This window comes from Eptatretus burgeri, chromosome 12 (genome assembly GCF_056783735.1).
Source record: "Eptatretus burgeri isolate ZD-2024b chromosome 12, Ebu_testis_v1, whole genome shotgun sequence".
In the NCBI taxonomy this organism is placed as follows: domain Eukaryota; kingdom Metazoa; phylum Chordata; class Myxini; order Myxiniformes; family Myxinidae; genus Eptatretus; species Eptatretus burgeri.
Window position 1 is genome coordinate 51,118,569 of NC_140972.1, and position 12,556 is coordinate 51,131,124.

Below are 12,556 nucleotides of genomic sequence, written 5' to 3' on the forward strand. Positions count from 1 at the left end.
CCTGGGGGCGGGGCCAATTCGCCCCTCGCTCACCGATTGGACGGCAAAAAGTGGGCGTGTGTCGTTTTTGATCCGTTTTTGAAGCACAAAATCCGTGATTTTGTACACGCTGTTCGGCGCGCGCCCTGCACGAGTCCAACACCGGTACCCACAGGCGGCGCAAGAACGGTGGCGATGCGACGGTTGCGAGGTGTGACGTGAAGGTCGTGGCGGTTGTGGTGGTGGTTGATGTGGTTGTGGTGGTAACAATGGCGGTTGGTCCAAAATAAAGATAGTAAAAGAAAAACGGCTATCCTGAAGAGTCGCAGCACGCATAAATGACATGTATTCCCACTAGACAACGGGTTCGGGCCTAACTACACATGTACTTTCCGAGATACCTCACCTAAGGGACCTGAATGGTGGTTTGCGAATTTGGTAACCACAACAATATATATATATACATACACACACAAGATGAGAGTTTTAGTAATATAGTAGATGACCCGTGAATCCGTTGGGTTCCCGTTATGACAGCGGTTGATTAAAAAAAAATCATTTCAAAATTTTAAAGAAAAGAAAAGATAGCTCCAGCGAACTATACCGCTGAAGTTGTTTGCATTGTCAAATAATCCCGAAGAGTAATTGACTGAATCGGGAATTGATTTTTTTATAATTTTTTTCGTTGCCCGATTTGAACGAAACTTGATACTGCACACCGCAGGTGAATGGTGAGTGAGGTGGCCCTAAAATTTTTGCGCTATTGCGTACCGTTTTGGCTGTATTTCGGGAACATATATATATATATATATATGTATATATACATACATATATACAGGTGTACATATGTATAAGGCCCCACGAGGAGTGATGGAAGCGACATTTTTTAATGATATGATGATGATAGGCTCAGATGATAGGGTAAGGGTTAAAATAGTGCTATATAGTCCAGGAGCAAAAGGCAGATGTTTTACTGAACCTGGTTTTGCCAGATAAAGTTTTTTTTCTATGCTGTCTCTTGTCGCCTCGGGGTAGTCTTCATGATTCAGGGGGGTGACTGTTCGTAACCCTTGGGCAATTTACTATACTTGTACGTGCCCGTAAAAAAAAAAAATAATAATAATAAATAAATAAACCACACAGGCCGTTTCTTCGCTCTCACGTGCCCGTACGTGCGTGACCCGGAAGTTCGATATTATTCGCAGTTACGATTATTCGCAATTTATTTTTAATACCCAATTATTCAATTAGCGCCAACATATTTTACCTTTTCGCAATGTCGTGGCAAGGAAAAACAAAAAGAGAAGAGAAGAGAGAGAAAAAATTTACTTCCTGTTTCGGAGCATACCAGCACTCTGATATTCCCGAAATTTATACACCGTCTAATATGAAAACGATCATAACATGGGCCATTGTGTTTATCTATAAATGCACATAAGAAATCGAGAAATTATAAGAATACACGACGTCATCACTCTCCGGAAGCCCGTACATTGTAACCCGTAATGGGGAACGTGGCTGTGCTTCCCTTCCCCATCGGCCACACCCACGCAACAACGCGTCTTGCCATCGGTTTGGTAAATAAATGGCCATAACTTGGGAAGCACTTGTCCGATTAATATCAAACCTTGAAAAAGCACATCCTCAGGTCCCCAGCAATATACCTGGCAAGTTTCAATTAGATCGGACCAGCGGTCAGACACACACACACACACACACACACACACACACACACACACACACACACACACACACACACACACACACACACACACAGATTGCTGGAATTATAGATAGATTAAGCCTTTTATGCCGGTTACACCCAAATGCGCCCCAAAGTATTATTTTTTTTGCGATATCTTGTAAATGGCTTTGACCAAAAGTCATCACATTTATTTTTCATCATTATTATTCACAAGACAAGTATTTTACAGCTGATGTGGACACAATTTGCCCAAACTTGATGGTTATTAACCCTTTCCTGGCATACAGAGGGGATCATATATACCCCAAATGTAGGCTTACATTTCCTGCTTTGATCTGTTTATCACCCATGCATATTAAGATGAAGTATTGGCTAAGAGACTTCATTAGTTAGTTAAACTGACAAAAGGTGGCACTATTGCATTGGTTCAGATATTAGAAGCACATGGCTGGGCACCACTCCCACTCTGCTGTGCAGGTTTGTCATGGAATAGGCTCCCAGACTTCCAGTTGTCGAGCTTTATATGAAGTAGTTAGTAAAATAGAATCTCCAGATTAATATACTAGACAAATTCAGATTGTATACATTTCGTTTTTACAATGACAGTTATCAAAATGGGCATGACAGTTGTTGTTGGGTGCTGCCCTCTTTTAGCAGGGAACCGTACTAATAAATGTGAACCTTTGTATGGTACTAATATTCAGGCACAGTTATAAAATGCTTTCTCCCAGGCTAGAATCTAATTTTGACTTATTTATTTTCAAGGTTGACATTTTATGGAGTCTGATCAGGAAAGATGTTTCTTCCAGTGGAAGTTTCGCTGTGAAATGAAGAAATTCCCATAAATCACCGCAACCGCTGTTCGAATAAGAAATATCATACGATGTAGCAAGATCTATGGTGATGGGAAGCATTTTGACCTTCAGGAAGCATTGAACCAGATTGGTCAATTTACTATAAAATGCCATAAAACCTGTGTCTACATAATACAAGCAGTCGACAAACAGATCGTTACAAACGGCAGAATGACAGAGAAGCAGACTCTGTAATACCTTGGAAGTCGCTGTCACCAATTACAGTCCCAGATGATGTGAAACTGGCCCCAGAATATGTTCTTGAAATAATCAGGTGTGGTTGCAAAAGTGAAAGTCCCTGTAATTCGAGAAGATGTGGTTGTTAAGTCAGAGGTCTGCCTTGCACAATTTTCTGTGCCTGTTATGCAGTTGGCTGCTCACGTATGCAGCAGCAAGGTTTGAGGAGATTGGGGAAGCAACTAGTAGTAGCAGATTATTTGTTTGTTTTACGAATTTAATTGATCTTACAGTAGGTCAAACTAAACACATTGAGTGTCTAACCCAGTCTATTTTGCATCAATGTCAGCTGGTCGGAAAGCAAGAGATGATGTAAAAATCCCTTGCCATAATTTTGGATTGGTTTTTGTGCAATAATGCGTCAAAGACCCCTGTTGTCTTTTGATGTTCAAATGTTTTGTGCTGGGTAAAATCTGTCAGGAATGGGTTAATATTGAGTATTAAGTCATTATTCTATCATATTAAGTCATATTAATATCATATTAGTCATATCATATGAAGTCATTAGTCATATTAAGTCATCAAGTTGTTTTTGGTTTCCTTATTTGTGACTAAAGTAAGGATGAGGAGGTTATTGTGCAATCATATATTGTCTGTGTTCAAATTTTATGTCCTGGGTTAAAATAGCCTCGTAAAGGGTTAATACTGAGTAATTCACAATTGTTTTATATCTTAAGTTGTTTTTGGTTACATAATTTGTGAATAAACATCGACACAAGCAAATGTGATGATGTTAGTTGTGTTCATTGCAATAAATAGTGAAAAAAACTGATTTTTTCATTATTTATGTGTTTACCGGCACAAAAGGGTTAATATAGCAAATTGCCCAATGGTTGCAAACGGTCACCCCCCTGAATCATGAAGAGCTACCCCAAGGCTATAAAAACAGCAAAGAAAAAACTTTATCCGGCAAAACCAGGTTCACCCCCACTGCTCACGGACTAATATGGCATTAACTCCAAAATGGCCGATGCGTCCCTTACATCACTCGTAATATACTAGACGACCCGTGAATCCGTTGGGTTCCCGTTGTGACAGCGGTTGATAAAAAAAAATCATTTCAAAACTTTAAAGAAAAGAAAATATAGCTCCAGTGAACAATACCGCTGAAGTTGTTTGTGTGGTGTCGTGTGGAAGATGCTTAGCAGGCAGACACGAGCGGGGGAACAGTCGAGCCGGGTTGTGTTGCACAAGTACGAGCGCGGGCGTACTTTGCCCGCAGCTCTCCTTTATTACGTACTCCGCACACTCACAAGCCGGGCGACTACGGCATCACTACCACGCCTCAGGCGGCGCGCACTCCTTATATTCCTGGCAGACACGACGCTCACGCCGACCACTCCTCCCATCATCATGCCCCGCCCTGCATGCCCGCAGGCTATACCACACTCCTCCCTCCTAAAAGTATGATTATTAAATGATCACCATCATAATAAGCATAAACAGCACGAAGTACTACGGTATAACAGTAGACAAGGTACAAAAAAGAAAACAGCGAAGTATAAAAGTACATCACATCATACAACGTGTGAAGCGAGCTACTGGAGAAGCACAGCAGCACTACACAGCGAAAACGCCCCCAGGCGGCTCATGCTTACATGGCCCTCGGCGAGGTCGCGGCGACCTCCCGCAGCAAACCTCCCCCGGCACCATCAAACGCCTCCGGCCCATAAGGCAGCACCTCTTCCCCAGCCAGACCTGAAACAGATAAACCTTCCGAGGCCGGACCCCCGCCGTCTGGAACCCGCGGCGCCACCGCCAGACTCGACTGACCTTGGTGGGGGCGCTGAACAGCGCCCTTGGCTGGAAGCAACAAACACTCCACAACAACCCACGCACCACAATCAGTTGAGATTCCACCGCATGGCCAAAACGGCCTTGAGCGAACCCAGAGAGCCGCGCCCCAGGCGCCAGGCACGTCTGACCTTGCTGAAAGCAGAGGTGGGGGTAACGCCGACCAGTGCACGAGTCCCGGCTCCGAGTCGATCTCCGAGACCCCCACGGCAGTTAGACGGTCGCAACTCCATTCAAACCATACTTCAACCATAGGCTCGTCATAAATCAGTAGGAATAACATTGGAACCATTGCAAACTCATTTTCCCGTACAGCGCGTTCTTTTGATAAAATCCCAGCACCTGACAAAACAACTACCCGCGGCCTGGGGCAACTGGAGGCCAATAAACCCTCTTTATTCGCCCCCACCGCTCCCAAAGCCCCCACATCACATTGATCATAATCCAAATCCCATCGATTGATCTCCGCCAAACCCACTCTCACACAGGAACTGTTGGCATTTATTTCAACAACGTTAAACCGCATCACTCGAGCAATGAAAAACAAATATGCAATGAACAGCCACCCATAACCCACATCACGAGTCCGTCTCTTGGTTGTTGACTCTGTTGTGACTCGCGACTTCCTTTAACGCCACGGGCTCACCGCAACCCGTTGAAGCTGCCCAAACAACACAGGCGCACCTCGCACCATGAACGCAGCCGACGCGCGAGAGCTCATCGCGAGAGCTGGCACGGCTCCTGCTGCTTCCGCACCGCACACCACCGTTGCAGGCAGCAACGAACGGCCGCTCCCGTTGCATCGACGCGGCTCCCGCCGCCAGACCCTCGCCCTCGGTACTCGACGAAAGCATCGAAGAGAGCACCGGCACACCTGGAGGTACGAACTGGAGATCCAGCCCGAGGTGCGCCAGCCAGTCCCGACCCAAAAGGGCGGGCCCCTCCCCTCGCACCACGAACACCGTGAGCAGGGCGCTTCGCCCCCGGTAGAGCACCGAGACGTCGAGTGGCGCAATCGCTTCGCCGGTGTACGTGCGCGATGCGAGGGCAGCACGAGTGGACTCAATTCGACACCCGATCAGTGCCCCGATCACTTCGACATTCACTGGCATCGGTCCTGTCACCGTAGGACCAACTGAAACCAGGCTCAACATGGGCAGCATCAGTGCCCCGGTCACCTCAACCTCCCCTGCCACTGATCTTGTCATCTCCGGATCAATTGGAAGCAGGTCTAACACCGGCAGCATCTCCCGCTCCGGGTCGCTGGAATCTCCGCGCCCAGGCTGCCAAACTCGACCCGGGGCGTTACCGTGCACGCCATGCACCGAACACCATGCCTGCAGTAGGTCTTGACCCGGGACGGAAGGATCGCTTCGCACACCGCCATCTATGACTGTAACGATGGGCGATGACCCTCGGCCCACACACCGTAGACGTCCTTGAGTGCTCAGATCGCCGTCCGAGTGATTGCATTGCAACGCTCGCCCACGACCCGCGCCGCAGACCGTGCGCGTGGCCGTGCGTGCCTGGCACATCGCGCTGACCCCCGGACCATCAGCTGCGCCCCGACCATCGAGACCCCGGACATTCTTCAGAGCTTGCGCGACGTCCAACGCTGCGTTCGAGCCGAACCGCGTGTCCTCGTTCTTTAGCCGTGGCTTTGCAGAAATCATTCCCCCGATTTGTCGTGCCTCAATAAAACGAACACTGAGCGCGGCCGTTGCCCACTCGACGTGGCCGAAGTCCATTCCGACGAAGGCGGGCACGCGTTCGTGTGCCGTGCACCGACCTTCTGCCATGCTCGTGCTGGCGAGACCCTTGGCTCCGTAGCCTGGAACCGCACGGGTTATTCGCTGCCACCCTGCACACGCCGATCCGAAGATCCTCGTCAGCCAACTGTGGTGTCGTGTAGAAGATGCTTAGCAGGCAGACACGAGCGGGGGAACAGTCGAGCCGGGCTGTGTTGCACAAGCGCGAGCGCGGGCGTACTTTGCCCGCAGCTCTCCTTTATTACGTACTCTGCACACTCACAAGCCGGGCGACTACGGCATCACTACCACGTCTCAGGCGGCGCGCACTCCTTATATTCCTGGCAGACACGACGCTTACGCCGACCACTCCTCCCATCATCATGCCCCGCCCTGCATGCCCGCAGGCTATACCACAGTTTGCATTGATCAAATAATTCCGAAGAGTACTTGACTGAATCGGGAATTGATTTTTTAATAATTTTTTTCGTTGCCCGATTTGAACGAAACTTGATGCTGCACACCGCAGGTGAATGTTAAGTCAGGTGGCACTAAAAAATTTGTGCTATCTTGTACCGTTTTGACTGTATTTTTAGAACATACATACATACATACATACATACATACATACATGCAAACTAGATAAGAGTTTTTTTAATAGATAGATAGACAAAATACTGTTGATTATCCCAGAAGTATGACTATCAGGAAGAATGTACCAAGTTTATTCATTTTAGTTTCAGAAAGTCCTCCTGAATGTTAAAATAATGTAAATTAACCCGAAATGTAAGACAAATTTTATGGCTTTTTTGTCTCTACAGTTCATAAGGCTCATGGAAGAGCTGTCACACGCACAAATTATGCATTGATATGCAAGCAGAGAGAGCAGACAACACAGGACTGGACATCAGTCAAACGCTGCTGTTGACCTTGGGGGAAGTTTAAACCCAGAAGATATTGGGGTCGGTGACGCAATCTTGTGGTGGTATTTTCATATTTTCATTAAGCAGTCTTGGGGACCTTTTGGGAGAAATTCCGCACCCCCTCCACCCCCGGGACAACAGCCCACAGGGTTTGCCTGTGCTCTATCTCCTACAAATGGATTGTGTGTGTGTCATAATTTTTGTGTCTGTTAATTACGTAGTCTATTATTTAATTATGCAGGATTGCAATGTACCTTTTGACCATTTAGAGTTTCGATTACTGAAACCCTTTCGACCTTTGATGACCCTTAAGACGCCAAAATACCCAAAATACACAAAAAGACCATGAGGATCCAGGAGACCCAAAAGACCCCATGGATCTAAAAGGCCCAAAAGACCCCAAGGATCCAACATACCCAGAAGTCCCAAAATATTCCTCGCCACCCTCGCCAGGACTTGTTTTGTGTTGTTTTGTGTAGCGCTTGTGTACTGGTGTGTTATGTAATTAAGAAGAGACATCATTAGAAATGCCACTTTATAACTGCTGTCAGTGACGACCGGAACCAAGACGACTTGCTTTGATTGGACACCTGACCCTGACCCATGATGTTTTTTTATTATTACCTCCACCACCAAAGGTGAAGGAGGTTATGGTTTCACCCCTTTCTGTCTGTCTGTCTCTGTTTGTCTTTGTACAGGATATCTCAAAAAGTTGTGGATGGATCCGGAGGAAACTAAGTGGACAGGTTGGGTGTGTGACAAGGAAGAAATGATTCGATTTTGGTGAACATCCAGATCCAGATCCGACTACGATAATTTTTTAAGTGATTCTTCACCATTGAGAGAGAGGGCTAAAAAATGATTATAGAGCATGATATCTCAAAATGTTTTGGATGGATTCGGACGAAACTTGGTGGACAGGTTGGGTGTGTCACAAGGACGGATGAATTGATTCGATTTTGGTGAAGATCCAGATCTGGATACAAGAATTATTTAATTAGTAAAGTGATTCTTCACTATTGAGAGACAGAGCCAAAAACGATATTGTACCGTATAGCATGATATTTCAAAAATGTATTGGGCCTGATATGTTCTCGTGAATCAGGCATTACGTGGTGGAGGTATGCACTCCACCGAGTGCCCTTCTAATTATTCAATTTAATTTAGAATGGGATTAAAATCAATTCAATTCAAATCAAATAGAAGACCAAGTCGGTACAGTCCTGCATTGGAGTAATCAGAAGGAACCCAAACAAGCAAAAAGCAAAGATAAGGTCATCAGGAGGAACCTGGATAGGATTCACATTTCAGCTGCTATTCCAATACCCTCAAACCCATCCAAGCACAGTCAAGTGAGCCTTATTCAAAAAAAAATAAAATAAACAAAAATCAAAAAGCGCCCAGATCAAAAACATTAAATAATTCTTGCTGCCAGACTATGCATCCTATCAAGTTGAAATTTAAAACATGTATTCACCACCATTACTACATCATAATTCTGAAGTTTCATGTCGATTGATTAAGCAGTTCCAGAGAAAACATTATTTAATATTTTCTTCAATCCAATATGGCTGCCAAACCATGTGACCAATCAATTATTTCGTAACAAACTTTTACAACCAAGGTTTGTGGAACATTTGTGTGAAGTACAACCAAGGCTTGCGCAGAACATCTTGTTTCTAGCAACTGTGTTGACCACCCATCTTGTGCCATGGAACCGTGAGGTTGCAAAAGGGCATAAAAACATTTGAAATAGAAGTATGGGTGATGGATTTGTGCAATCCGTGTATATTTGGTGTTTACTTCCTGTGTCTAAATGGTTGCCAGATCTTGGTAAAGGGCATCTGTGTGGAGGGTCTGAGAAGTTGCTCTGACTAACCCTGGGAGGAGGTGAGGTGAAATTGGGCAGGTTAGTGGTGCTTCAAGTGCTGAAGGCTGCAGCGACTTCCCTGAGCACCACAGTGTCTTGACATCAGTGCCATCTTACAGCGCTGGGAAAAAAATTGACCAGTAGTTGTGGAAAAGCTGAACTCTGCCAAATAATATACAAGAGCTGCAACAACACCTACTATACATACTTCGATCTCAGCTTCTATGTGGAAAGTCCGAGGGTTATGTGTGAGAAAAAGATGGATGTGCTGGAAAGAGGTGGGGGTGAGGGGGAGAGATTGGGAATGATTCCAGGAGGTGAAGGCAACACAACTACGATTTATGGGACTGAGGGAGCACAGTTGCAACAAATGGAGAAAATCATTAATCTTAGTATTTGCTCGTAGACTGTTGATAAAAGTGCATACAACATGTAGGAATGGAAGAAAGCACAAGATACAACACTGCAGAGGAGTTGGTTTGAGAGATGGAAAGAAAGATGTAATAATGAATAGATGTGGCACCTGGGAAGACAATGAAGTGAGGAGTTTGTGGAGAAGTACGTGTGGCCAGGCAAGCTTGCAGTGTCATGGACAACAGAACAAATCCCTTGACTCAGTGGAAGAAGTCCAAGAAGCCTCTGTCAACCTATGACAATTTATCAAGATCCTTTTGGATTCTGTTTCTTTGAAAAAATATGCGAAAAATACACAAGGTTTTTATCTATCTGGGAAGGCCATTTGGACGAGTGGAACTGTAACCCAGACTGGTGAGGCATACTCCATGTGAGTTTGAACAAATGCCATCAGGCATGCTGCAAAGCCAAAGTAGGCTCTGACCCTGGAGAACGCGGTTTGTTGTGTCCAGCCCAAAACAGTTCATATTTGAGTGCCAAGAATCTCTGCATCTCTCCTTGTTGAGGCAAACGAGAAAAGTGTTTTGTTGATAAATTATCCACTGCTCATGGAGAGGCATTTACCTACATGAGTGGAAGAACCAAGCATTAGAGGAGTCTCACAGTATAAATGATTTGAACCTGGGATTACAGCTCATGAGATGAGACTGAGAACAAGACGATGAAAGCAAACCCTCAAAAAAGGACCAATAGTAAATGGCAAGAGGTAATGATATTCCAGTTCTTTATAAGTGGTATAATCTTTCTCCAACTCTTTCCCAACATGCCATACCCTCCTCCCCAAACCCCACAGCAAATGAATGGCTGGGAAAATCAAAGGGCAGCCGGGAAGTTCAGCTGAAGATTATGGATCCGGCCACAGTGCAAACACTGGATCTACAGGGTAAACACCTTCGCTCAGTGTGCTTTTGTACCCTTCACCATGTGACCGCACGGCATGCAAACGACAAAGGAGGACGGACACTTGTTCTACACGTTCCCAAAGAGCATGACCTGGTGAGTGATGCTGGCGCCACAAAAATGAGAGCAACATTTCCACAACCCTAAACAATAAGGGATGATCGACCATAATGGATTGTGATGCAACGTATCTTGGAATTGTGATTCAATCTGATCTGGTGTGATGCCTGCCATTGATGAAGCCCCATTGGTCTTCTGCATGAGTTATAGACCAGGAGTCATTTGAGTGATCCAATTTAGTAAAACTCCACATTCAGTAGACAAAGGAAATTTGACCATGGTATGAGCTCAGATTTACTTGTGCAAAAATGTCCACATTACAGTTTAATCCCAAGGATAAACTGGACTAATGTATCATTGGACAGGTAAGGTCAAGCCAGAATATATCTGTGGCTTGGTACAGGTACCTGCATTTGTAAAGCCGGACTACGCTGTTTCGTGGTTGGGTTGTCAGCAACGAAACCGTTTCCCCCACCATGTTTTCTGCTGAGGAGGGTGCATGACATGGACACCCAAAAGGATTAAAAACAAAACGTGTCAAAGGGCGGAGGAGCTCCTTGGGAGCCAACGGCCATTCATTTCTCGTGCCCAACTGTGTCCGTAGAAGTCCTCCTACAGTTGGGTTACTTTTTTTTCCGGAGGTTGGTGGCAGAATTTGCACACCAGTCACGGTAAAACCATTCACTCCGCAAAATGCACTAAAAACGCAAAGAAAACTGAAAACCCATTCCATGGGAATACCTCCGATGCAGCTGCCCTGCAAAGGACAGCTCACTGGATGACGGGATTGGGGCAAAGCCTTCGGGACCCCCACTCTTTGATGAAAGGAGGAAAAACACGCGGTAGCCTTGCCAGGTTGGAACGCAGTGGTGTGTGTCAGGGTGCTACTGAGGTATCCTCCACCAGACAGTGGTCTCCTTGGTTTAACCTGAGGCGTCCCTTCGGGTGGGTGCCTAGAATGTCTGATCCCGAAGAGAGAATGATCACCTGCCTCTGTTATCATCTGGGCTAAAGTGTTTGAACATTGGTATTACAGCACTCTGAGGTTCGGAGAGTGGATAGTGGTGAGATCATGGCGGGTGGTCACACCGACTATTGGTCTGGTCGCTCTGATGGTTACCATGCCCAAGGAGTTGCTGTAGCTGTGTTCAATAAGCTGACCCCAACGATAATTGAGGTAACACCGGTCAATGAGCATATTATGAGACTTAGGATTTGTCACTCCTTACGTGTCACTTCCCTGGTCTCCATATATGTTCCGACTGAGACGAGTGATCTCATCGTGAAGGACGAATTCTATTCCACGCTCGAGTCTGTGGTTTACATTGCTCCAGGCGAGATACTCTTCTCGTCTTGGGAGATTTCAATGCATTGACTGGAACCGGTAGGGATGGTTATGAGACATGTGTTGGTCCCCATGGTTATGGAACTGTGAACCAGAACAACACTAAGTTTCTTGACTTTGCAAAAAGTCATGGGCTTAGAGTGGCTGATTCATGGTTTCAGCACCTGCAGGCTCATCGCTGGACTTGCTATTCCAATGCTGGTTGTGTGGCAAAGGTGATTGACCATGTGCTTATTGATGATGGTCCAGAACTGCAGGGTCTACTGGAGTTCTCAGTTCCTCAATGCCAACCACAGGCTTGTAGCAAATGTGAAGTTGCAGCTTAGGTCCGGGAGAATGGTACGATCAAAGATGAAAGGGTAGCTGAGGAGTTTGTGAACACACTAAGTGGGGATTTTTTGGGGTGGGGGGAGTGTCTGGGTACTTTGTGGAATCCTGAAGAGTTATGGAGTGCCTTCAAATCAAGACCACCTTCCTTGATGTCGCCGGTTGATGTCTTGGAACTCACTGCAGGGAGAAGAAGAATTTTGTCTCTCAAGGGACACTGGATACTATTGACCAGAGTTGCAGGGCCAGGCTTAATGGCAGAGCAGAGCTGTTCAGGGAGTTGAGGCGTAAAACTGTATGTGCACTAAGGGGTGGACAAGGAGGCGCATATGGGAAGAATCTGAGAGTTTAGAGCATCAATTGGGTCAAGTGATTCTCTCCTGCTCCAAGGGGAATTTGT

At 45.9% G+C, this 12,556-nt stretch overlaps 1 protein-coding gene across 5 annotated transcripts in view; it reads left to right on the forward strand.

Annotated features, from left to right (window-relative positions):
• Window positions 1-12,556, forward strand: part of LOC147015600 (dual oxidase 1-like) — a 171,816-nt gene that overhangs the window by 112,134 nt on the left and 47,126 nt on the right. For all 5 annotated transcript variants that reach the window (XM_085850498.1, XM_085850496.1, XM_085850497.1 and 2 more), the window contains exon 17: window positions 10,318-10,520. In XM_085850498.1, the coding sequence (XP_085706624.1) occupies window positions 10,318-10,520 (203 nt within the window). The remainder of the gene's footprint in view (window positions 1-10,317; window positions 10,521-12,556) is intronic.